Source organism: Myotis lucifugus, unplaced genomic scaffold, assembly GCF_000147115.1.
Source record: "Myotis lucifugus unplaced genomic scaffold, Myoluc2.0 scaffold_561, whole genome shotgun sequence".
Classification (NCBI taxonomy): Eukaryota; Metazoa; Chordata; class Mammalia; order Chiroptera; family Vespertilionidae; genus Myotis; species Myotis lucifugus.
Genome location: NW_005871609.1, coordinates 318,665 through 345,197, shown reverse-complemented (window position 1 = coordinate 345,197; position 26,533 = coordinate 318,665). Strand labels below are relative to the sequence as shown.

Genomic DNA, 26,533 nt, shown 5'->3' with positions numbered 1-26,533 from the left:
GTCAGTCAGCTCACCTCAGTCCATCTGCTTTTTCAAGGCACACACACAGCAAGAGCCGAAAGGACGCAAGACTCCCGAAGTGCTCAGGAGGGCAGTGCTTCTCACCCTGGCTTCCCACTGAAACCACCTTAAGTCCGAATGCCCCAGACCAATGAAGTTAGTCTCTCTCTCTCTCTCTCTCTCTCTCTCTCTCCCTCCCCCTCCCTCTCCCTCTCCCTTACTCTCTGAAATCAATAAAAATAAATTTTTAAAATATATATTTATTGATTTCAGAGAGGAAGGGAGAGGGAGCGAGAGATAGAAACATCAATGATTAGAGAGAATCTTTGATCGGCTGCTTCCTGCACACCCCATACTGGGGATCAAACGTGCTCTGATGGGGAATTGAACCATGACCTCCTGGTTCATAGGTCAACACTCAACCACTGAGTCACACTGGCTGGGCCCAAATGTCTATATTCGCAATAAGTCCCTTAGGCTCCCAAGGTTTCAGAACCACCACTAACCCACCAGCTAAAGAGGAGATATATATATATTTGATTTCAGAGAGGGAGAGAGAGATAGAAACATCAATGATGAGAGAGACTCATTGATCAACTGCATCCTGCAGATCAAGGCCACAACCAGGCATGTGCCCTTGACCGGAATCAAACCCAGGACCCTTCGGTCCACAGGCTGACGCTTTATCCACTGAGCCAAACCAACTAGGGCTGAAGAGGACACCTACTGAAAACATCCTAGCCCTGGCTGGTTTGGCTCAGTGGATGGCGCATCGGCCTGCAGAATGAAGGGTCCTGGGTTCAATTCCGGTCAAGGGCATGTACCTAGGCTGTAGTCTCGATGACTGCTGCTCCTCAGTAGTTGTGCAGGAGGCAACCAATCAATGTGTCTCTCTCAATTGATGTTTCTCTCTGTGTGTGTCTCTCCCCCTCTCTTTCTCTCTCTCTAAATATCAATGGGAAAATATCCTCAGGTGAGGATTAACAACCACCCCAAAAAAGAAAACATCCTAAACCCCCACCCAGTCTCAAGCTCCAGTTTTGCAACTGAGTGGAGAGGGATGGTGTGCTTTCATTGACAAAGGGCTTCTGCTGCCAGTGGCAGGGTAGGGGCCAGGGCCAGGCTTCTTGGGGGAAGGAAGGTGAATGGGTACTGAAGGGGGCCTGGGCTGAGACCTCCTCACAGCTAGTGGCTTCACAAAGCTCATAACACCACGGCCAGTCCCTCAGCAGGAGAGGGACGTTCCCACATGCATGTCCTTTGACAAGAAGTGAGTCCCAGGGCCCTTGATGTCTCTGCCACCTGCGCTCATGACGTCATGGAAACTTGTGTGCGGCTGGGTCCCCGAACTAGCAGCCGCCTCAGCTGTGGCCAGGGAGCCAAAGCTCAGGAAGTGCTGCCGGGCCGCCTGGAGGCAGCAAGAGGCTGGGGGCGTGGTGGGCAGACCCTGCCCCCAGGAGCCCACCAGGTCAGAAGCACCATGAGCCAAGCTGTGATGAGAAATTGCCCATCATTGGGTCCATGGGGGTCAAAGGCAGGAAAGCAATGAAGAGAGAATACACGTGGGCAGGGAGGGCAAGGACCCTGCCAAGTCAGCACGGCTCCGAGGCCTGGCCCGGGAGCTTTGAAAAGCGCAGGAGCTGCCGCGTGCAAGAAGACATCTTCATTGGCTGAGCAGGAAGAGAAGGGACCGTCGGCAGCTGGTGCTCCGTCAGTCTCAGGTTCACCTGCTCCGAGGCCAGCTCTCACCAAGGTGACTGTACTGAGCATCGTTCCGGTCTCTGAGGGGCTAAGAGAGGAGAAGGGGCAGGGGCCGGGCTCCCCCGGGGGCCCCAGCCGGCCGCTGAGAGCTGGTGCCTGGCCTTTCCAGACCCCAGCCCCAGTAAACTCCCACTGGGACCCTTCATACACGCACGTCACCCCAGGGCCAGCTTCTGCATCGCCACTCCCCCCTCCTCCCATCCCGTCTCTCCGTCAGGGCTCACCTGGTAGAGCTGGTCGTTCCTCAGTAGAGCCTGAGTGTCAGCAGCTAGAAGAGCCAGGAAAGCGAGTTAGACAGGCCTGGGAGGGTGAGCTGTGAGACCCTGTGGACGCTGCAGGGGAGCTGCAGGCGGTCACAGCTCGGAAGGCTGCGTGAGCAACATGGGCCCCCAAGTCCTTCCATAGCAGCTGTAAACGTCCTTAGGAGAGTGATCCCAGGTGAGAAACAACCCACTCCAGCCCCACTGCTAGGCAGGGGCACCCCCACAACACACACACACACACACACACTCTCTCTCTCTCTCTCTCTCTCTCTCTCTCTGTCCCTCCCACTTACCCCTGGGCAGCCTTCCAGTCTCGTGTCCAGCAAAGCAGTAGACTCCCAAAGCAAGGAGCAGGGTGGCGATGACATCAGTGACGATGATGCCGGCCAGGGTGGTGGGGTCCAGCTCCACGCAGTTCTGGCACACTGGGGGGGGAGAGGAATGGGGGGGCCTTTCAAGACCAGGAAGCCACCTCTGCCTCCTGGGGCAGCCCCAGGCTCTCTCCAGTTAAGACCTGAACTTAAGACCCTTGGAGAAAGGCCTGCGGGTGGCCTTGCTATATCCACCTCTACTCCTCCTCCCAACGCATCCCTGAGCAGGGCCCACAGTAGTCAGCTTTATAGGAAATTAAACAAGGCAAAGGCCAAGCCGCTCTCCCAACAAAGCCCTACTGCTGGGGTCACAAGGCTCCTACTGCTCTTTCTTCCTTAGATAAGTTCTCTCCAGCTCTGAGGGCCTGAGAATCTGGCTCCTACCATCATAAGAGGAGCCCCAGTTTGTTTAGAAAACAGATTGGTTCACCACGGGCCCCCCGCCCCCCAGCTAGAAAGTTCTCACATCCAGAGCCCCATCCATGCCAACCCAAAGGCACGCACTTCGATAATATACTTGCAGGGTGTATATGGTGGTGCCTTCTTCCTTCGTCTCATTGCACAGGTACACTCCCCGCGGGTCCAGGACGCGTTTTCCCAAGTCCAGACTGTGATTGTCCTGTAACTCGATCCCCATCGTTCCCTCTAGCCGGGTGATGATGCCGGTGCAATTCAAAACCACTTTGTCCTCAAATTCCTCCACGAATTCCTGGAAGGGGCTCACTAAGGGGAAAAAATACTGTGATTGGAGCCACCTCTTTGATCTGCCCCAGACCCCGTGTTCTGCTGAGGCTCATACTTAAGAAAGACCGCTATTCAAGTCTAATTGATGGTTTCTTGCAAGAGAGAGGTCACAGGAGAAAGGCTTCAGGAGGCTGCCCATGAACCTCAGGGGCCAGGAAGGACACAAAGATGCGGCCCACGTGAGGGTAGGCCCCGATGGACAAAGAGTAAAGGAGGAACCCTAGAAATGGGTTCATCTGAGGACCTTCCTGGAAATGAATCCAGACCACTGATTCGAAGTTGGAGGGGAGCAGACGGATGAATCTCAGAGGGGAGGGGCGTGGGGGGAGACAGTTACTAAAGAACTCATATGCATAACCTAGGGACACAGACAATAGGGTGGTGAAGGCCTGGAGAGGGAGGTAACATCTGCAATACTTTCAACAATAGCGATAAATTCAAAAATAGAATAAAGGGCAGCAGGAGGGTAGCAGAGCCCAGGAAAGCACCCAGGAGGCATGAAAAAGCAGAGGCTCCTTGCTTGGAGATGCCTGCATTTTCCCTCCAGGAAAACTTCCAATTCTACTCCCCAGCCAACCTACAACGCTCCCACTTCAGCTTCTCCCCTCTCTCTCCCCTTTCCTCACCCCAACAGTAAGCGAGATGGTGGGGGTGAGACCAGCCCCGGGTCCAGCAGGGAACCCAGGGCAAATCCCAGGTAAAGAGTTTTAGTTGTTCCACCCTCGCTGAAGGGGAGAAGGACGGAAAGGAAGATGTATCAAATCTCCTCTTGGGGCTCCACACAAGGCAAGTCCTGTGGGGAGTTAGGGCTGGAGGCACGCACAGCACCTTCTAGAAACACTGCGTTGCTTTGGCGAGAGCATCTCCAGTCCACAGAGGCACTGGCATCGGTGCCCCCAATCCCAGGGAGCGTGGGAGCTACATTCTCCCTGAGCTGCGCGCTCAGCTACCGGTTTGGATACAAGAGCACCGTCTAGAAAACCCAGTGCCTCCACAGCAGGTCAAGAACCCGTGTGTGTGCACTCAGGGAGAAGGTGCCTCAGATGCTCCATGGCCGACACGCATGTCCTGCTTGGGGCTGTTTCCGCTGAAAGTGCTGGGTGTCCCTAAGCAGCTAATCCCAGGTCACCTGGGACTGAGGGGGCCCTGGGACAGGAACCAGGCCAACAAGATGGGTTGGTCGCTCTTTCCCCAAACCTGCCCTCCCTTCTGCTCCTCCTAAAGCTAGCTCATCTCTTCAAGCATTCCCCCGGGGTGCTGGGCCACGGCCCCGGAGGTGGCCTAACGGTGGCCTCCTGACAAGAGGCCTGGATCCTAGAGGAGCAGTGCTGCCATTGTCGCCCGTCTCAGGCACACACACCAACATTCCCTACACACCTCCGGCCTGGGGCCTTCGGGGAGACACTCAAGGCCAAGATGAAGCCTTCGCTGGAGCGGGTCAAAGCCAAGAGCCCATTTCGCAGACCCGGCGCCCCATCCAGCGCTCCCTCCTGGGCAGCCCTGCGTGCCTGAGAGCCAGCACCAAGGACTGTCACCGCCTCGCTCCAGGTGTAATGTCCCCCTCGGTCTCTTCCCGCAGGTGCCGCCCCGCCCCTGGACAAGCCTTACCGTGGGAGAGAAGGGTGGCCAGCGCCAGGCCTGCCAGAAACCTGCTGCGCGCCATCTCTGAACAGAATTCAGCAGGAGCTAGACCGGCCCAGGGCTCCCGCCACGGGGAGAGCCGCCCTCCCTGCTGACTCGCAGGCCAGAAAGAGGGGCGGGTGGGGAGGCACCAGAAGACGCCTTGTTTGCTCTCTGCCTGGAGGATGGGAGGTGGTGGGTGCGGGTGCGCCGGCTTCCGGTGGGGAGGGAGGTGGGATGGGAGGTGGTGGGGGAAGGAAGCAGGTGCAAGTTGCTCTCTGCACAGGAAGCATAGGGGTGGAGTGAAAGAGGCAGCAGAGAACATGGGGAAGGTTGCCTGATTTCTGGGAAGTAGAAGGAGGTTGAGGATAGTCCTTTCCTGGGTCATTGAAGAAAAACGAGAACTTGCCTGGTCTCTCGTGGGATCCTGCCCAGTCTTCTTCGAGCAGCCTGGGACAGCAAACCACGTGCTTACCTGCAGGAGGTTGGGCTTCGGAGCACCCCGTCCCCCCAGAGATTCAAATCCCAGCTCCAATACTGCCTCCCCTCTGGGCCAGTGGTGGAATTTTGAGAGTCCAGTGCCCTCGGTATCACCATAAGGCTTGGCTTGGCTCCCTACTTCTCCTCTATTTTTAATTACAATTGGCATTCAATGCTGTACCAGCTTCCGGTGCACAGAGAGTGGCTACATGTGTATATAACTTACCAAGTGACCCCTGCCCTGGTGCGTCCTGCACTCTCCTGGCACAGTTACTACATAGTTATTGCAATATTATTGATTATATTCCCTATGCTGTACTTTACATCCCTGTGACTATCTTGTAACTGCCAACTTGTACTTTTATATATATATTTTTTAATTGATTTCAGAGTGGAAGGGAGAAGGAGAGAAAGATAGATGATGAGAGAGAATCATTGATCGGCTGCCTCCTGCACACCCCACACTGGGGATCAAGCCCTCAGCCCGGGCATGTGCCTGGACCAGGAATTGAACCATGACTTCCTGGTTCATAGGTCGACACTCAACCACTGAGCCATGTGGGCCGGGCTCAATTTGTATTTCTTTATTTCTGTGCCTATCTCATCCAGCCCTCCACCCCTCACCCATCTGACAATCATCAGTTTGTTTCTGTATCTATGAGTTTGTTTGTTTATCCTACTTTTTTATTGATTTTAGAGAGGGAGGAGGGAAAGAGAGAGAGAGAAAAAAAAAAAACACATTGATATGAGAGAGATATCAATGCCTCCCATATGCACCCCTGACCGGGTATCAAACCCACAGCCTAGGTATGTGTTCTGACCGGGAATCGAACCCAAAGCCTTCCAGTGCGAGGACAACGCTCCAACCAACTGCGGCTCGCTGGTCAGGGCTGTGTATTCTGCTTTTGAGATTCCACATCTAAGTGAGACCATGTGGCACTTGTCCCTCTCGGTCTGACTCACTGCAGCCAGGACAATACCCTCGAGGTCCATCCATGTTGTTGTAAATAGTAAGATTTCATGCTTTTTCATGGGAAGCAGTTATTGCCATCTTATCCATTGTTTTCTGACTGTTTTTATAGTTCTCTGTTCCTCTCTTATTCTCTTGCTCCCTTCTCTTGTATTTTTTTCATCTTTATTGTTGAAAATATTACATATGTCCCCATTTTCCCCCATTGACCTCTTCTAGCCCGCCCCGCCCCCCACCCCAGGCCTCTTGCACATGTTGACTTTCTGTAGTGTTGTATCTTGTTTCCTGTGTATCTCTTGTAGATTTTTCAGTTTATGGTTTCCATGTGTTTCGTATATACCAAGCCATGTTTACAGCAGTCCATGTTAAGTGGATGGTCGCTTAAGTTCAAACACTTTCTAAAATCACTATCATTTTTACTCACCCCCTTCATATTTATGATGTTATCAGGTTTTTTTGTGTGTTTGTGTGTATCCTTTAATTTACTGTTGTAATTACACATAATCTTCCCACTTTTTAAAATATTTTTATTGATTTCAGAGAGGAAGGGAGAAAGAAAGATAAAAACATCAATGATGAGAGAGAATCATTGATCGGCTGCCTCCTGCACGCCCCCTACTGGGGATCAATCCCACAACCTGGGCATGTGCCCTTGACCGAAATCAAACCGGGGACCCTTCAGACCTCAGGCCAACACTCTATTCACTGAGCCAAACCAGCCAGGGCTGATCTTCCACTTCTGCCTTTTAAGCTTTGTACTAGCTTTAGTGTTGGTTGATCCACTGACTGTATTATGTGTTTGTCTCTGTCATTGAGACATTTTTTCTTTGCAATATTTTCTTATTCATATTTTTTATTTTTTCCTACTTCTTTTTAAAGAAGACCCTTTAACATTTCTTGTAGTACTGGTTTGGTGGTGATAAACTCCTTTAGCTTTTTCTTATCTGGAAAGTTCTATTGTTGTTGTTTAGTTTTTATTTCACAATCATAAACTTAACTCTACAATCCAGCTAGACTTAGAGAAGGTAAGGAAATATGGAACCCAGTGAACTGTGGTGAGAGCATGAAGGTTACAGCTCTCCTGAGCTACAGAAGGAATGGTCTGGTAGTTAAGATAAAACAAACACAAGTCATCCCTAGCCGGTTTGGCTCAGTGGATAGAGCGTTGGCCTATGGACTGAAGGGTCTGGGGTTTGATTCTGGTGAAGGGCACATGCCCTGGTTGCAGGCTCTGCCCCCTGTAGGGGGCATGCCGAGACAACCAATCAATGATTCTCTCTCATTATTGATGTTTCTATCTCTCCCTCTCCCTTCCTCTCTGAAATCAATAAAAATATATTTTAAAGAAAACACACAAGTCAAATTTATTAAGGTTGTCCACAGTCAGCAATGGTGATCATCTTACTGGTCTTGCCATTGCTGAACCCAAATCGCTCATGGCTGCCACAATATCCATGCTGACCACATGCTTCCACCCCCCACCCCACCCCCCTTCACCCCCCCACCCCCCCACACACACACACTCGGCCTTGGCTGTGCAGAGAAGAACTGGGAGCCGTTTGTGTCAGGTCCAGCATTCGCCATGGGCAAGATGCCAGGACCCACATGCCTCAGGATGAAGTTCTCATCCTCAAGTTTCTCCCCACGGATGGACTCGCCGCCTGTGCCATCATGGCGTGTGAGGTCACCACCTGGCACATAAATCCTGGAATCATTCTGTGCAAGCAGGAACCTTTATAAACAGGTCCTTTCTCCCCAGTGCTCAGAGCACGAGAGTTCTCTGCTGTCTTTGGAACTTTGTCTCCAAATAGCTCGAAGGAGACGTGGCCCAGGCTCCCACGCACGGTGATGTCGAAGACACGGTGGGGTTCACCATGGCTGGGCACGAGTGGCTCCAGGTCAGCAGAGTCTACAAGGCCAGCAGAAGCTCTTCGTCTGAACTTTGATTCTAAACAATAACCTTGCTGGGCAGAACCTTGCTTTTCATAACTTTGAATATTTTTTGCCAAACCCTCTGCCTGCAAAGTTTCTGTTGAGAAATTAGCTGGCAGTCTTATGGGCGTTCCCTTGTAGGTAACTAACTGCTTTTCTCTTGCTGTTTTTGAGATTATGTCTTTGTCTTTAACCTTTGGCATTTAAATTATGACATGTTTTGGTGTGGGCCTCTTTCGGTTCATCTTGTTTGGGACTCTCTGCACTTCCTGCACTTGTATGTCTATTTTCTTCCACAGGTTAGGGAAGTTTTTCATCATTATTTCTTTTTGTTTTGTTTTGTTTTGTTTTTTGTTAATGTTCATCTGAGGATATTTTTTTCCATTGATTTTTAGAGAGAGTAGAAGGAAGAGGGAGAGGCAGAGAGAGAAACATCGATGTGAAAGAGACACATCGATTGATTGCCTCCTGCACAGGCCCCAACTAAGGCCGGGGATCAGGTATGTGGCCTTGACCAGAATTGAACCCGTGACCTTCAGTGTGAGCACCAATGTTCTAACCACTGAGTAAACAGGCTAGGCCATCATTATTTCTTAAATAGATTTTTAATCCCTTGCTCATTCTCTCCTTCTTCTGCTACCCCTATGATGTGAATGTTGTTACACTTTATGTTGTCCCAAAGGTCCTTTAAACTATTTCCTTTTTTTTTCTTCTTTTTGCTGTTCTGATTGGGTGTTTTCCACTGCCTTTTTTATTTTAGTAAGTTTTATTTATTTTTATTTATTTATTTATTTTTTAGAGAGAGGAAGGGAGCAGGAAAGAGACAGAAGCATCGATGAGAGAGAAACATGAACTGGCTTCCTCCTGCACGCTCCCTACTAGGGATCGAACCATCAACTTGGACATGTGCCCTGAATCAAACCAGGGACCTCTTGATACATGGGATGATGCTCAACCAACTAAGACATATCAGCAGGGCTCTGCCACCTTGTCTTCCAAATCATTGACTCAATCATCTATTTCCTCTAATCTGCTGTTGATGCGCTCTGATGTATTCTTCATTTGTGATAAGGATTTGAACACGATGTTTGCATGATACTAGACACATCATATGTGTTCAGTGAGAAATAGTTATTAATAACAATATGACTGACTTGTAGGCAGAGTTGAGCCTTCCCAAGAGACAAATGTACTCCCCTCCCCACTCCCACCCCTGCCCCGTGGCCTGTGGGGTTCTGAAACCACACTGTCGTAGTTAAACTATAACTTACCTGAGGGCAGAGATCATGTATGTCTCACTTGTTTCTGTGTTTCCAACACCTGGCTTGTGCCTGGCACATGACGAGAGTTCCATCCATTTTTATTGACTCGCTGACTGACTGGCTGGGAGAGAGAGGGCCTGAGATCTCAGAAACTCAGCTCAGTCCCTGTCCTTGGCAATGCTTGGCTGTCTTGTTGGAATTGTCCCATCTATTTCCTTCCAAGCAGATACTTCTTTGATGATCTCATCTCAAAAGGACAGTAAAACATTCCTGTATGAGGACCCGGAGTGAAGTGGCTCTCTTGTCAGAGCTCCAGCCCTGAGCACCCAAGAGTTCCCACCTTTATTCGTTAGTTCCAGCAACAACCAGCAACAAGCAACAACTGGCTAAGATACCAGCAACAAATGGTGTCAGCAATGTTTATTTCCCTCATGAAGAAACAGGCCCAGGCCATTGACTACCCAGCATCCAAGGCTGTTTGTTCTCTGTGCAAGCCCGAGTCTCTGCCATGGGAATCCAGCTCTCTCTCCCTCCACGCGCCCTCCCACCCTTCACTCCTTAACGGAAGAGCAAGGACAACTGCACCTGCAGCCTGCCGAGCCCCAGCTGACCACACTTGAAGCTGAGGGCGGAGGCTCTGGGTTCCTGCCTTCTCACAGGGGCCCCAGCCTGAAGGGTACTGGGTGGAGCCAGGCGAGTACTGCGCAGGCTGGCTGGCTGCTAGCGGTTGCTCAGTGCTTCTGCGGGAGAAGGACAAAGACCGACATGGAGCAGGGGAAGCGTCTGGCCAGCCTCATCCTGGCAATCTCTCTTCTTCAAGGTAAGGGCGGCTTAGGGGGCCTGGCAGCCTGGAGAGAGACTCAAGGCCACCACCATGGGACAAGAATATTGGGATCCATGACCTTGAGCCTCCCTCGGCTATCACCTTGGAGTTCAGAGAAAGCAGAGTAAAAATAAAGCCTCTTACTATTCTCTGTTAGAGGAAGCAGTGTCCCATGAGAGGGGTGGGTCCTCATCTCCTGAGGGATCAAATCAGAGAACTTAGCTGTTAGAGAGAAAACCCGGATGTCACCATCTTAGGTTTGAATGTAGCCGGAAAGGGCACAGGCCAGGAACCTGAAAAGAAAAGGTATGTGTTTTTAAATCAGCGCTGGGGTGAGGAGTAAACCTGTAAAGCACCCACTCAGTCGTCAGTCCATCAACTGGTCAACCAGGATGGGGGAGGTCCTATTATGTAAGAGACCAGGAAGATATAAAGATAAATGAAAACCTTCTGCCCTGCCCTGGCTGGCGTGGCTCAGTTGCTTAGAGCATCATCCCATACACCAAAAGGTGGTGGATTCAATTCCTAGTCAGGGCACATACCTAGGTTGTGGAGTTCAGTCCCCAGTTGGGTCGCATGCCAGAGGCAACTGACCAATCTCTCTTCTTCTCTTTCTCTCCCTCCCTCCCCTACAGGGACTTCTTCTCTGTAAAAAAAAAAAAAAAAGAAAAATTCATTAAGCCTAAAGAACTCATAAACTAATTACATGAATAAGTTTCAGTGTTTCCAGATTGAACGTTAGGTACAATAAAAGATGCCTGTATGAATATTCAGTTGTAAATATCCACTGGGAATGGGTGGACTGAGCCAATGCCTACATTATGGACTGGAGATGGTTCTCCACACAATGGGGAAGCTAACACCGTGAAAGTTGTGGGGATCACACAGGTACTTCGTTAGATGTGAGGACGAGGGGGCTGAGGATAGAACTGTGAGGATACCAACCTTTAAGGGGCAGTTAGAGAAAAAGTATCTCTGGAAAGAGATAAGGGAATGATCAAAGAGCTGGAATAATCAGATGATTCCAATACTCTGGAAACCGAAGAAGTAGAAAGTTTCCAAAGGAGAAAGTCACTGACAGTATGAAATTTTAAAGAGTGATCCACTAATATAAGAATATATTTATAGCCCTAGCTGGTTTGGCTCAGTGGATAGAGCGTCAGCCTACAGACTGAGGGGTCCCGGGTTCGATTCCAGCCAAGGGCACATGCCTGGGTTGCGGGCTCGATCCCCAGTGGGGGGCGTGCAGGAGGCAGCTGATCGATGATTCTCTCTCATCATTGATGTTTCTCTCTCCCCCTCTCCTTTCCTCTCTGAAATCAATAAAATATATTTTTTTAAAAAAGAATATATTTATAAGTTTAAGTTTGTGGGATTTGGCAAAATAAAGGTCATGGATAATTTAGAACCATTTCCTTGGGGTAGTGTGAGTAGAAGTCAAATGGAAATGAGTTGAAGGGGTAGGGCAGATAATAAAGATAAGAAAGCATAGACCAGTGGTCGGCAAACTCATTAGTCAACAGAGCCAAATATCAACAGTACAACGACTGAAATTTATTTTGAGAGCCAAATTTTTTAAACTTAAACTATATAGGTAGGTACATTGTTATTAACTTAATTAGGGTACTCCTAAGGCTTAGGAAGAGCCACACTCAAGGGGCCAAAGAGCCGCATGTGGCTCGAGAGCCGCAGTTTGCCGACCACTGGCCATAGACTATTCTTCAAAGAAGTTTGGAAGAAAAGAAAGGATAGTTTGAGTGGTAAATAGGGGGAAACAGAGTCTAAGAATAAATTTTTTTTGAGTGTGAAAGAAATTTAAGCACGTTTCTAGGCTGAAGGAGAAGATAGTGAATAGAGGTCCTGGAGTTGATGTTGAAAGGATGGAGTCAAGAGTGGGGTCAATGGCACAGAGGGAAAGGCAACCTCACCCTCTAGACTAGAAGGGAGGAAGTGCAGATGGCTTCCGCCACAGGTAGGCCTGCAGAAGAAAGCTGCAGGAGGAAGGGCCATGGCAGCATTTATGTTCTCAACAAACTGAGGGAGACAATGCCACCTGCTGGTGATTGAGTGGGTCATGAAGGGGACAGTGAGAGTGTGTGATTATTTCTGAGGGGCGTGGAGAAGGATGACACAGGTGGAAGGGCAATGCGTAGAGCCCCTGTGAGGCAGAAGGAGCACCAGGCTGAGCAACAGAAGCCTGCGCCCAGCCCCCAATACGCTGCGTGAGCTCGGACAATTCTTGCTCCCGCAGGGCTCATTCTCTCAGCACTCAACCCAGGAAACTTGACTACATGCGCTCTCATGTCCCAAAAGGAAGCAGGATTCAGATAAGCAAAATTAAAAGATGCTGGCAGTCAGTTAGACCCTCTTTCCTGTGGAACCTGAGTTAAAATAAGGGGCCTCTTCGTCCCTCCCATAGTGAGCAGGCGGTTGGGGAGAAGAACTAGTGAGAAATCCTGCTAACTGTTTGTCTTGATTTTTAAATTTGTTCTCATTTATTCACCTATGCATCTATTCAACAAATATAAAGCTCTTGTTATGTTCCAGGCACTGTGCTGGGAACCAGTCACGAAGAGTTCAGCCTTGTGTAACATCCTAAGACAGTTGACTCCTTTCCACTACTTCCATCATACTTTGTTTTTTCTTTTATTTCTTCTTTTTTAATTATATTTTAATTGATTTCAGAGAGGAAGGGAAAGGAAGCGAGGGATAGAAACATCAATGATGAGAGAGAATCATTGATGGGCTGCCTCCTACACATCTCCTACTGGGGATGGAGCCCACAACCCGGGCATGTGCCCTCACCGGGAATCAAACTGTGACCTCCTGGTTCCTAGGTTGACACTCCTATGAACTGAGCCATGGCACCCAGGCCATCACACTTCTAGTCGTGCCCCATTATTTCCTTCTAGCCATACTACCTCTCTGGTCCTTTCCAGGTCTGTATCTTTGCTTAGCTACCCTTTCTTTCCAGAATGCCTTTCTCTGTCTCGTGAATTCCTCTCTGTTAAGCTTTCCTGTCACTCACCGTTGGGCAAAATCAATAGATTCTATCCCCTTTCACGTGTATTCTTATAGATACTAAATGATAATTTATGTTTTATTACATTAATTACATATGTGCTTATTTTTCCCCTTCATTGTAAACTCTTTGGAAGCAGCATCTAGTTCTTCACGTCCCCACCCTTTCCCTTCTCACTGCTTAACATAATAGTGCCCAGTAAATGTTTGTATTGAATCCAATTGGATTGACCTCCAGTGCTAGTTCTCCGTAGTAGTTCTACCATACAACTCTACTACTCTAGGTTTTGAGACAGATTTGGGATCTTGAACAGCTAACTCCCATAGGACATCCAGGGTTTCTATAAGAAATAAGTCATCAAAACTGAAGGTTTTAGCAGTCACTCAGCTCTGAAAGGCTTTAGCTCGTGCACACTCACGCCTTGCCAGGACCTCAGCTGCTAAAGGGACAGCGTTCCAGCCTGTGCAGACGACACCCTTCCATATGCTGCAATACAACTCTGATGCTAAGAGGGAGCATCAAACCCCAGGAGTTAAGAGCAGTCACCAACAAGACTGCCCTCACTTTATTTTTTGTTTGTTTGTTTTGTTGTTGTTAATCCCCATCCGAGGATATTTTTTCATTGATTTTTAGACAGAGTGGAAGAGAGAGGGAAAAACAGAAACACTGATGTGAGAGAAACATATAATTGGTTGCCTCCTGCACGGGCCCTGAGCCTGGGCTGGGCAGTAGCCTGTAACCAACATACGTGCCCTTGACCGGAATCAAACCCGGGACCCTTTGGTCTGCAGGCCGACACGCTATCCACTGAGCCGAGCTGGCTAGGGAAAGACTTCCCTCACTTTAAATGCCAAGCACAAGTTCAGGGATCTCCAGGACACCCACACTTCTGGCAAACTGGGTTCCCACCACCCCCTCAGGTTTATCAATTTGCTGTAACAGTTCATAGAACTCAGAAAAACACTATACTTACTATTACAGTTTTATTCTAAAAAATGAAATCAGGACCAGCTACATGAAGAGACACATAGAATGGGATCCGGGAGGTTCCTGAGCACAGAGCCTCTGTGCCTCTCCCGGGAAATCAGGAGACATCCCCTTCCTGGCACACTGATGTATTCAACCAGGAAGCTCCACTGAGTTTTTCTTGGGGTTTCATTACGTAGGCATGAATAATTGAATAGTTGGCCAGGGACTAAACTCAATCTCCAGTGCCCCTCCCCTCCTAGAGCTCAAAGTTCCAATTCTCAAATCACCTTGTTGGTCTTGACCAACCCTTTCCTGAATCATCTCATTCATATAGTGGTAAACTCACCTATTGCCCAAGGGCACACCAAGAATAACAAAGGCACTCCTTAAATTCCAAGGGTTTAGAAACTCTCCCCAGGAATTCATGACAGTGACCCGATAAATTCTTCATTACACACACCCTGGACTCAGTTTGGTGGCTCGGGTTAACAATCCAGGGACATAGGTATAGATATGTTACTCCTGGGGATTAGCTTCTCTCTTCATTTTGGCTGCAATGACCACCTAAATGACACCACAGGGCATCTGAATAACTCCATGCCCAGCTGATCCTCTGTCTCTCTTCTGTCCCTACAGGTACAATTGCCCAGTCGAAACAAGGTAAGGAAATGGCTTCTTTCTCTGCTGAAACTCTGAGGAAATTCATGGAAATATGCCTTCCTAAAACAGTAGTTCTAGATGAGATAGTGATAAGTAACAAACTTCTCCATTGTCAACCAAATCAGTGGCCAGTCATGACCAGCAATTAATTGTCTGATTCTTGGAGGAGGTAGGCGCTACTCAAAATGTTACCCATGAACCAACCGCATAGACATCATCTGGGAGAACTGTAGAATCTCAGCCCCTCCCCAGAACTACTCACTTAGAACCTGAAGTTCTAACTAGATCCCCATGTGCTTCATGTACAAATTGATGTTTGAGAAGACTGCGATAACGCGGTCTTCTTCTGTTACCCTGGGGTAGAAAGAATGTCAGAGGCAAGATCTTTTTTTTTTTATTGCTTAAAGTATTACAAAGGGTATTACATATGTGTCCTTTTTTCTCCCCCCCGCCCTTGACAATCCCCTGGCCTCCCCTACCCCCCAGTGTCTTATGTCCATTGGTTATGCTTATATGCATGCATACATGTCCTTCGGTTGATCTCTTACCCCCCTCCCTCCTGCCCCCCAACCCTCCCCGGCCTTCCCTCGAGGCAAGATCTTTAACAGACCACGGCTTTTCCCTTTTCAGGAAACCATTTGATAACAGTGAATGACAATCAAGAAGATGGTTCAGTACTTCTGACTTGTAACTTGGAAGGCAAAGATATCAAGTGGTTTAAAGATGGGAAGGAAGTAGTTACTACAAATGGAAAAACATGGAACCTGGGAAGTAGTTTGAAGGACCCTCAAGGGACATATTGGTGTCGAGGATCAGCGAACAATTCGCAATCACTCCACGTGTATTACAGAAGTATGTGACCCCCTTTGGTTTGCTTGCTGTGAAATTAAGCTGTACTTGCTGTTGGTGATTTTCTGTACGGAATGAGTGAAAAGTAGATACTGAAGAGTGATAAAATGGATGCTAAACATCCAGTTCTCTTCATCTCAGCTTGCCTCTCTTTGAAAATAACAAGACAGTTCCCCCAGCTTCTTTTTTTTTAAATATATTTTTATTGATTTCAGAGAGGAAGGGAGCGGGAGAGAGAGATAGAAACATCAATGATGAGAGAAAATCATTGATCTACTACCTCCTGCACACCCCCTACTGGGGACCAAGCTCTCAACCCAGGCCTGTGCCCTTGACCAGAATTGAACCCGGGATGCTTCAGTCTGCAGGTCGACACTCTATCCACTGAGCCAAACCAGTGAGGGCTCCACCATCTTCTTGGTAAAACACAGCCAGTCCCCAAAGACTGGCTTACCTTTGTGTGGGCCCCCTGGATTGGAGCAGTTAGCAATTTGTATAAACTAAGTTAGGGTGGGTAGGGGAGACAAGAGATGACACAGTGAGCAGCAGTAAGATGTCGAAGGTAACTGAGCACAGAGAAGGGGATCTGGTCTTTCTCCTGTTTCATATAGTTCCCCGCAATAAGACTACATGGGCTTCTCCAGGACTTTGGGAAGAGAGAGGAACATCAAGAAGCATTGCATTCTTAGTCCAAGGATCTTCCCGGGCCATTCCCTTGCCATACAGCCCACAGAGGGAGCAGTCTGGTGCCTTAGCTAGACAAAGGCATATTGTTGGTAGACAGGGGAGAAAGATCCAGAAAAACAACTTTCACACCCTGAAGCAGACTCATCTCTCCTTTCCTCACAGTGTGTCAGAACTGCATTGAGCTGAATGCATCCACTGTGTCTGGCTTTGTCTTCGCCGAGATCTTCAGCATTTTCTTCCTTGCTGTTGGGGTGTACTTCATTGCTGGGCAGGATGGAGTTCGCCAATCAAGAGGTAAAAGAATGTTTTTAGATGAAATATGAGACCACCTGGGGCCCTCAGCTTTCTTCCAACCAAAAAAGCCCCAAGAGAAGAGGCTACGTTGTTGGCACCTGCTGGTGAGGCTCTCTCTGTGGCCAGAAGGGACGCTAGTGTTTTCACAGCATATTTACCTGTCTCAATCCAACTCCCCTGAGTCATCCTCTGTGGTTCTAGAAAACTCTTTATTGAAGTAAAACCTACATACAAAAAAGGGCATGAATCACAAGCAAACAGCTCAATACGATTTAATAAAGTAAGCACACCCATGAATCCAGCACCCAGTTTAAGAAAGAACATCACCAACATCTTAGAAGTCCCCCTTGTGGTCACTTGCAGACTCTCCCTATCCCCAAAAGTGAGCACTATGCAGACTTACAACATTGATTAATTTTGTCTGTTCTTGTGCCTTATGTAAATGGACTCATACAGTAAGTACTACTGTGTGTGACTTCTTTTACTCAATAATGTGCTTGTGATATCCACTCATATTCATATATATATATATATATATATATGTTTTTATTGACTTCAGAGAAGAAGGGAGAGGGAGAGAGAGAGAGAAACATTAATGATGAGAGAGAATCATTGATTGGCTGCCTCCTGCACACCCTTCATGAGGATGGAGCCCATAACCTGGGCATGTACCCTGACCAAGAATCGAACCATGACCTTCTGGTTCATAGGTTGATGCTCAACCACTGAGCCACACCAGCCAGGCATCCACTCATATTCTTATATGTAGGTGTATTTCACTAATTCTTATTGCTATTTAGTATTCCATTGTGTGACTATAACCCAATTTATCATCCTCTCTCGTGTGTGTGTGTGTGTGTGTGTTTTGTTTATCTTTTGTGCAGCTTCAGACAAGCAGACCCTGTTGTCCAATGACCAGCTCTACCAGGTAAGGGAATAAGGAATGACAAACATTGCTACAATTAGTGGTGGTTTAACATTTTGAAATGGGGGTGGGGGCAAGTTATTTGGAAGATACTAGATAGATAAGAAACTGCTTAGGACATGCCAGATGATCGCATAGTTATCCCTCTGGGTGGAAAGGATGAAATAAGGAGAAGGATTGAGAGAGGCTGAGCTCAGGATCTAGTGAGCAAAACCAAAGAACACACCGAGAGGAAAAGCCTCCATCTGCTCGTCCTCTTTCTGCCCCCAGGATCACAAAGCACCCACTTCAAAGCCTTGCACATAAAAAGCACTCAATACATCTGCATCTTACTAATTCATGAAGGATAGGGGAATTGCGCTTATGACTATGCTGTCCTTTTAGCCCCTCAAGGATCGGGAAGATGACCAATACAGCCACCTTCAAGGAAACCAACTGAGGAGAAACTGAGCTCAGGACTCCGAGGAGCTGTGTCCTACACCATTTCCAAGGCAGTGCCTTCGCATTCCCTGCCCTCCCACTGTGCCAAGTCTGTCTCCTTTCCCCAAGCAGCTATGAAGACCAGGGGTGGGGTGCAGCCTGATTGTGGAGGCCCATTTCTAAAAACACAGGGGCTAGTGCAAATTTTCTTGACCTAAAAAAATATGAAAGCTGTGTATATCTTTAAATCCTTTCAGAAGAGGAATGCTGAATATTAATCTTACTAGAGGCCCAGTGCATGAAATTCATGCAATGGGTTGGGGGGGGGGGTGTCCCTCAGCCCAGCCTGCACCCTTTCCAATCTGGGACCCCGCAGGGGATGTCCAACTGCCAGTTTAGGCTCGATCCCACAGGGGCAGTCGGACATCCCTCTCACAAACTGGGACTGCTGGCTCACAACCTCTCGCCTGCCTGCCTGCCTGATTGCCCCTAACTGCTTCTGCCTGCCAGCCTGATCACCCCCTAACCACTCCCCTGCCAGCCTGATCGACACCTAACTGCTCCCCTGCTGGCCCGATTGCCCCCAACTGCCCTCCCCTGCAGGCCCGGTTGCCCCCAACTGCCCTCCCCTGCTGGCCTGATCACCCACAAGTGCCCTCCCCTGCTGGCCATCTTGTGGTGGCCATCTTGTGAACACATGGGGCAGCCATCTTTGACCATATGGGGGTGGCCATCTTGTGCAAGGGTGTGATGGTCAATTTGCATATTACCTCTTTATTATATAAGATTTCTATATAAATGTTTCTCAACATCCACACTATTAACATTTTGGTCTACTTGTATACATAAATGCATAACCCATGGATGCAGACAGTGGGGCGGTGAGGGCCTGGGGTGGGCAGTGAGAGGGTGGGGATCTGGAGGGGGTAGATGGGGGGAGAGGGGGACATATGTAATACTTTCAACCATAATGATTTAAAAAGACAAAAACATTTGGTCTAGGTAATTCTTATGGTGAGAGTACTGTCCTGTGCTTTGTAGGGTTTTGAGCAGCCTCCCTGGCCTCTAGTCACCAGAGGTTAGCAGTATCCCCATTGTGACAACCAAAATTATCTCCAGATATTGCAAGTGTCCCCTTAGGGGCAAAATCACTCTTAGTTAAGAACCACTGATCTATATTAGCTTTTCAATCAACCAATCAATCAATCAGAAGTTTCAATCAGGAAAACAGGGCCCAGGCATTATTTGGTTTTCTGAACCAACTAATTTTTTTTTTAATCTAGATATTCTTAAGTGGATAAATTTGATAAAAATTACTAAGAACAGGTGAGGTCACTTAAAATGAGTGCATTATATAGCAAATTATACCTCAATACACTTATTTTTTTTAAAGACATTTTTACAACATTAGTCATTGCACCATTCATTGTATGAGCAAGAGATTGAAACTAACTGAAATCTCCATCACCGTTTACAAGGTTTGGGTAAGACTTTAAAATTACTGTTTCACATCAAAATTATAACCACATCATAATTATAACAAAACTACAGAACAACCATCATTCAGAACCACCTAAAGTCTATCTGAACAGAAGTAATATAACTTAGGATATAACGAAGAAGACACATAGAGTCTGGTAGGAGAGGCAGAGAGGTAGAACAGGCTGGTCCCACACCCACGTGTGGTGGTTAAAAATGGGGAAGGATATATCGGCTACAGAGCTCCGCCTTGAGGAGTGAGGGGTCTCAGCCCCACACCAGGCCCCCCAGCCCAGAGTTCCAGTGCCAGGAAGAGAACTTCCCATAACTTCTGCCTGTAAAAACTAGCAAGGATTGTGGCTGAATGAGACGGAGTGCTGCTGAAGGGCCCATGCACTGACTTACACAGACTCACTTGCTCAGAATTCCGGCAGTGGGGCAGCAGCTGGAAAGGCCCCAGGGACACATGGGAAGGACTGAAGTGTCTGGCATCAGGGCCAGGGCTGGAGGGGCAGCTTTTTCCCAGACAGAAGTGCTGGCCGAGGCCATTGTTCCTTTGCTGAGCCCTCCCCCAACAGAGCAGGCTGGCAGGCACCATATCTGAGACGCCCTCAACCTGGCTACTCTGTTCTCCCTGCCCTGGTGATTCCCTGAAACCCCACCCAACTTTCAGACCCACCCAGGCCCTTTCCAGTGGCTTTTCCATATAAACAGCATCTGGCTCAGTGTGACCTGTACCTCTTGCTAAGTAGCCCCAGGCCCCGTACTAGCAACAGCAGGCCTTGGTTCATGGCTTGGCTTCTCCTAGGCACCTCCAAGCCCAGCATAAATAGCAGCCATCTGCTGATGGCTTTGTGGCTCATGCCAGGAGGCCCCAGGAGGGTACAAGTAGTGGCTGACTTTGGCATGCACTTGCTGTGTGACTCCAGAGCTAGCGCACCTGATGGACAGCCTCGGAGCACGCTGAAGCACCAATCAACACCTCCATAAGCGACACACTCAGACGTGGACTTGGCGGGTACCTGAGCCCTGCACCGTGGGGTTGGCCCTTGCATAGCAGATCCTCCACAGTGGTCCTGGCCAGTCCTCCTAGTGGCCAGTCCACACAGCCAGCCAGTTCTCACAGCCGATCAGCCTAGGGCAGTGGTCGGCAAATTCATTAGCCAACAGAGCCAAATATCAACAGTACAACGACCTAAATTTATTTTGAGAGCCAAATTTTTTAAACTTAAACTATATATGTAGGTACATTGTTAGTAACTTAATTAGGGTACTCCTAAGGCTTAGGAAGAGCCACACTCAAGGGGCCAAAAAGCTGCATGTGGCTCGCGAGCTGAGCCGCAGTCTGCTGACCACAGGCCTAGGGGCAAATCCCTCCCATTAACATACCAACAGCAATTAAGGCTCAACTACCACAGGAGGATGCACACAGCCCACACAGGGTGCACCTGGAGCACCCAGCTCAGGTGACCAGGGCGGCTGTGCCACTGGACCCTCTAGAACACCTACTACACAAGGCCACTCTACCAAGCCCAGGAGATGTAGAAGCTCTACATAATACATAGAAACAAACACAGGGAGGCTGCCAAAAGGTGGAGACAAAGAAACATGTCCCAAATGAAAGAACAGAGCAAAACTCCAGAAAACAACTTAACAAAATGGAGACAAGCAATCTACCAGATGCAAAGTTCAAAACACTGGTTATAAGGATACTCAATGAAATTAGGGGAAGAGTAGAGGAACTTAGAACTTCAACAAAGAGATGAGAAACATAAAAACAGAACTAGAAAACATAAAAAATAACCAGTCAGAAATGAAAAATACATGAATTGAAATGAAGAATACATTACAGGGAATCAACAGTAGAGTATGTGGAGAAGAGGATCAAATCAGTGATTTGGAAGATAAGTAGCAGAAAACACCCAATCAGAACTACAAAAAGAAAAAAAAAAGCCAAAAAATGAGGACAGTGTAAGGAACATCTAGGATAACTTCAAGAGTACCAACATTGGCATCATGGGAGTACAGGAAAGAAAGAGAGAGAGTAAGAAATTGAAAACCTATTTGAAAAAATAATGATGAAAAACTTTCCTAACCTGGTGAAAGAAAAAGACTCACAAGTCCAGAAAGTGCAGAGTCCCAAACAAGATGAACCCAAAGAGGCCCACACCAAGACACATCATAATTAAAATGCAAAAGATTAAAGACAAAGAGCCCTAACTGGTTTGGCTCAGTGGATAGAGCATCGGCCTGCAGACTGAAGGGTCCCAGGTTTGATTCTGGTCAAGGGCATGTACCTTGGTTGCAGGCACATCCCCAGTAAGGGAGTGTGCAGGAGGCAGCTGATCAATGTTTCTCTCTCATCGATGTTTCTAACTCTCTATCCCTCTCCCTTCCTCTCTGTAAAAAATCAATAAAATACATATTTTTAAAAAATTTAAATTGTTTTAAAAAAAAAGATTAAAGACAAAGAAAAACTCTTAAAAGCAGGAAGAGAAAAGCAGTTAGTTACCTACAAGGGAGCTCCCATAAGACTGTCAGCTTATTTCTCAACAGAAATTTGCAGGCCAGAAGGGAGTGACAAGAAATATTCAAAATGATGAAAAGCAAGGACCTACAACCAAGATTATTCTACCCAGCAAAGCTATCATTTAGAATTGAAGGTCAGATAAAGAGCTTCACAGACAAGAAAAGCTAAAGGAAGTTCATCACCACCAAACCAGTATTACATGAAATGTTGAAGGATATTTTTTAAGAAGAAGAAGACAAAAAAGATCAAAATATGAATAATAAAGTAGCAATAACTATATATGTATCAACAATTACTTTAAATGCAAATGGATTAAATGATCCAATTAAAAGACATATGGATACCAAAACAAGACCCTTGCATATGCTGTCCAAGGGAGACTCACTTCAGATCAAAAGACACAAACAGACTGAAAGTAAAGGTATGGAAAAAGATATTTCATGAAAGTGGAAACAAACAAACTGAAAAAAGCTGGGGTAGCAATACTTATACCACAAAATAAACCTTAAAACAAAGCCTATAACTAAAGACAAAGAAGGACTCAGCAATTCCACCCAAAACACTAAATTGAAAAGATGTATGCCTACATTCCTATGTTCGTTGCAGCATTGTTTACAATAGCCAAGACAAGGAAGCAACCTAAGTGCCATCAATAGATGAATGAATAAAGAAGTGGAGCATATATACAATGGAATATGATTCAGCCAGAAAAAAGAATAAAAATCTTGCTATCTGCAACATTAATTGATCTAGAGAGTATTGTACTGAGTGAAATAAATCAGACAGAAAGACAAATGCCAGATAATTTCACTTATTTGTAGAATCTAAAAAAACAAATAAACAAGCTGACCTGAAATAGATTCATAAATACAGAGAACATTTTAATGGTTGTCAGATGGGAGGGGGTGGGGAAATGAAGGGATTGCCCTAGCCAGTTTGCTTAATGGTTAGAGTGTCAGCCCACAGACTTAAGGGTCTCAGGTTCAATTCTGATCAAGGGCATGAATCTTGGTTGCAGGCTCAATTCCTGGGCCCAGTCAGGGCATGTGCAGGAGGCAACTAATTGATGTGTCTCTCTGACTTGATGTTTCTGTTATCTGTCTCTCCCCCTTCCCTTCCACTCTCTCTGGGAATCAATGGAAAAAATATCCTTGGGTAAGGATTAACAAACAAAAAAAAGTTTAAGAAGTACAAATTGGTAGTTACACAATAGTTAGAGGGATGCAAAGTACAGCATAGGGAATATAGCCAATAATATTGTAATAACTAGAGGCCTGGTGCATGAAATTTGTGCACGGGGGGGGGGGGAGGAGGAGTGTCCCTCAGCCCAGCCTGCACCCTCTCCAATCTGGGACCCCTCTGGGGATAATCGGCAGTTGGACATCCTTCTCACAATCCAGGACTGCTGGCTCCTAACCGCTCTGCCTGCCACCCTGATAGCTCCCTAACCGCTCCCCTGCCGGCATAATTGACACCTAACTGCTCTCCTGCCAGCATGATCGTCCCCAACTGCCTTCCCCTGCGGGGCTGAGGGGACTGGGGGACTCCGGCTGGATGAGGCGGGGCTGAGGGGACTGGGGCACTGAGGCTGGATGAGGTGGGGCTGAGGGGACTGGGCACCGCCATCTTGTGGCTATGGGTGCCACCATCTTGTGAGGGCATGAGAGTCAATTAGCATATTCCCTCTTTATTAGATAGGATTATATATGGTATCTGGTGGGTACTAGATTTATCAGGGTGATCACTTTGTAAGTTATATACATATCAAATCACACAGTTGTACATCAGAAAGTAATATAATATTGTACATCAACTGTAAATAAAGATTATTTTTAAAAAGTAGAACACTTCAAAAGACCAAACTGAAAGATAAGAATGGAATATTAAGGACCTATTACTTAAAAAGGCAAAAAGCAATTCTCCAATGAATTCCTTTCACATTTTTATGGCTTTGTATTATGCACTTAAATCTTTAATCCATCTTTAATTCATTTTAGGTAAAGGCCTAACACATTGGCTAACTTTTAAGCCACATAGCTTCCCAGTTACTCCAGAACTACTTTTTAAATAATCCATCTTGTGCTCATTGATTTTATTTTATTTTTCAATTACTGTTGACATTCAATATTATTTTATACTAGAGGCCCAGTGCACGAAATTCGTGCATGGGGGGGGGGGGCTGCACCCTCTCCAATCCGGGATCCCTCAGGGGATGTCTGACTGCTGGTTCAGGCCCAGGATCGGGCGCCGCCATCCTGGACGACTGGCTCCTAATTGCTCACCTGCCTGCCTGCCTGGTTGCCCCTAACTGCCTTCCCTGCTGGCCTGGTTGCTCCCAACTGCCCCCTCTGCCGGCCTGGTCGCCCCTCACAGCCCCCTGCCGTCCTGGTCACCCCACGCAGCCTGCTGTTCAGTTGTTTGGTCATCCCTCACTAACCTCACTGCTGACCTGGTCGTAGGCAGCCATCTTGTGAGGGTGTGAGGGTTAATTTGCATATTACCTCTTTATTATATAGGACTAGAGGCCCGGTGCACAAAAATTTGTGCACTGGCGGGGGGGGGTGTCCCTCAGCTCCACTTGTGCCCTCTCACAGTCTGGGACCCCTCAGGAGATAACGACCTGCTGGCATAGGCTCGCTCCCGGGTGGCAGAGGGCAGGCCCAGTCCCTAGATGCCTGCCCCGCAGCCCCTGGTCGGGCTCAGAGCAGGGCCAATTGGGGAGTTGGGGCGCCACCCCCTGTCATGCACAGAGCAGGGCGGATCAGGAGGTTGCAATGCCACCCTCAGTCACGCTCAGGGTAGGGCCGATTGGGGGGTTGGGGCTCTGCCCCCTGTCACACTCAAGGCAGGGTCCATAGGGAGGTTGCGGCGCCACCCCTTGTCACGCACAGAGCAGGGCCCATCAGGGGGGTTGGGGCTCTGTACCCTGTCACACACAGAGCAGGGCAGATCAGAGGGTTGGGGAGCTCCCCCCTGTCACCCACAGAGCAGGGCCGATCAGGGGGTTGGGGCACTCCCTCCCGTCACACACAGAGCAGGGCCCATGGGGGAGTTGGGGCGCCGCACCCTGTCACACACAGAGCAGGGCCGATCAGGGGGTTGAGGAACTCCCCCCTATCAGGCACAGAGCAGGGCCGATCAGGGGGTTGGGGCACCTTCCCCTTTCACGAACAGAGCAGGGCAGATAGGGAGGTTGTGGCCCCGCCCCCTGTCACACACAGAGCTGCAGGGCGATCAGAGGGTTTGGGCGCTGCCCCCTGTCACGCTGCTCCAGGGGCCAGGAGGCCTCGTGGCTCCGCTGATCCCAGTGCTAGGAGGCCTCACTGCTCCGCTGATCCCGGTGCCGGGAGGCCTCGCGGCTCCGCTGATCCCAGGTTCGGGAGGCCTTGTGGCTCTGCTTGACACAGGGGCAGTGAGGCCTCGCTGCTCCGCTGATCCCTGTGCTGGGAGGCCTCGCGGCTCTGCTTGACACAGGGGCAGTGAGGCCTCGCTGCTCCGCTGATCCCAGTGCTAGGAGGCCTCGCAGCTCCGCTGATCCCAGGTTCGGGAGGCCTTGTGGCTCCACTGATCCCAGGCCAGGAGGCCTCGCGGCTCCGCTGATCCAGTGCTGGGAGGCCTCGCTGCTCTGCTGATCCCGGTGTTGGGAGGCCTCCCGGCTCCACTGATCCCGGTGCTGGGAGGCATATTACCCTTTTACTATATAGGATAGAGGCCTGGTGCATGGGTGGGGGCCGGCTGGTTTGCCCTGAAGGGTGTCCTGGATCAGGGTGGGGGTCCCGCTTGAGTGCCTGGCCAGCCTGGGAGAGGGGATGATGGCTGTTTGCAACTGGTCACACCCCCTTCAGGGTGGGGGTCCCCACTGGGGTGCCTGGCCAGTCTGGGTGAGGGGCTGAGGGCCGTTTTCAGGCTGGCAGGTGACTGAAGCTCCTCCCAACCTCTCCTTTTTTTCTTTTTTTTTTTTATTCTGGGATTTATTTACCTTCTATGGCTGTCACTGGAGCTGAGAGCCGGCTTTAGATCAGACCTCGGATGCTGAAAGAAGGTTTCTGGGCTTTGTTTACCTTCTGTATTTGAAACTTTGTTGCGACTCCAGCTCTGAGATCCCAGCTGACTGAAAGCAGGTTTCTGGGGTTTTGTTTAGCTTCTATACTTGCAACATAGTTCTTAGAGTGCAAGCTCAGAGGCCGGCAGCGGCAGGCGGGGAACCTTGACTTCCTCCATCACTGGAGCAAGCAAGCCTCCTGTTCGCTTCAGTGCCTGGCTGCCGGCCGCCATCTTGGTTGGCAGTTAATTTGCATAAGGATATGCTGATTAGCCAATGGGAAGGGTGTCGGGGTTATGGTCAATTTGCATGTTTCTCTTTTATTAGATAGGATTACTTTCAAGTATACAGCACACTAGTTAGACAAATATATATTTTGCAAAGTGATCTCCCCGGTAATTCTAGTATCCATCTGGCCAAATATAGTTAT

The 26,533-nt window shown here is 48.4% G+C and overlaps 2 protein-coding genes across 3 annotated transcripts; one reads left to right on the top strand and one right to left on the bottom strand.

The window, feature by feature from the left end:
• Positions 1 to 1,675: 1,675 nt before the first annotated feature.
• Positions 1,676 to 4,802, bottom strand: CD3D (CD3d molecule). Of its 2 annotated transcripts, XM_006104308.3 has the most exons (5): positions 4,748 to 4,802; positions 2,900 to 3,118; positions 2,318 to 2,449; positions 1,986 to 2,029; positions 1,676 to 1,789 (listed from the first exon to the last, which is right to left on the bottom strand). In XM_006104308.3, the coding sequence occupies exons 1-5, from the start codon at positions 4,800 to 4,802 to the stop codon at positions 1,724 to 1,726; spliced, it is 516 nt and encodes a 171-aa protein (XP_006104370.1). In that variant the 3' UTR covers positions 1,676 to 1,723. The 2 variants fall into 2 exon arrangements, with proteins under 2 accessions (XP_006104370.1, XP_023601392.1); XM_023745624.1 differs by lacking the exon at positions 2,318 to 2,449.
• A 5,306-nt stretch (positions 4,803 to 10,108) lies between these two features.
• Positions 10,109 to 18,434, top strand: CD3G (CD3g molecule). Its single transcript, XM_006104307.3, has 6 exons — positions 10,109 to 10,223; positions 14,854 to 14,877; positions 15,508 to 15,729; positions 16,576 to 16,707; positions 17,592 to 17,635; positions 18,017 to 18,434. Exons 1-6 carry the CDS (start codon positions 10,169 to 10,171, stop codon positions 18,080 to 18,082), a joined length of 543 nt encoding a protein of 180 aa, XP_006104369.1. The 5' UTR covers positions 10,109 to 10,168; the 3' UTR covers positions 18,083 to 18,434.
• Positions 18,435 to 26,533: the final 8,099 nt, after the last annotated feature.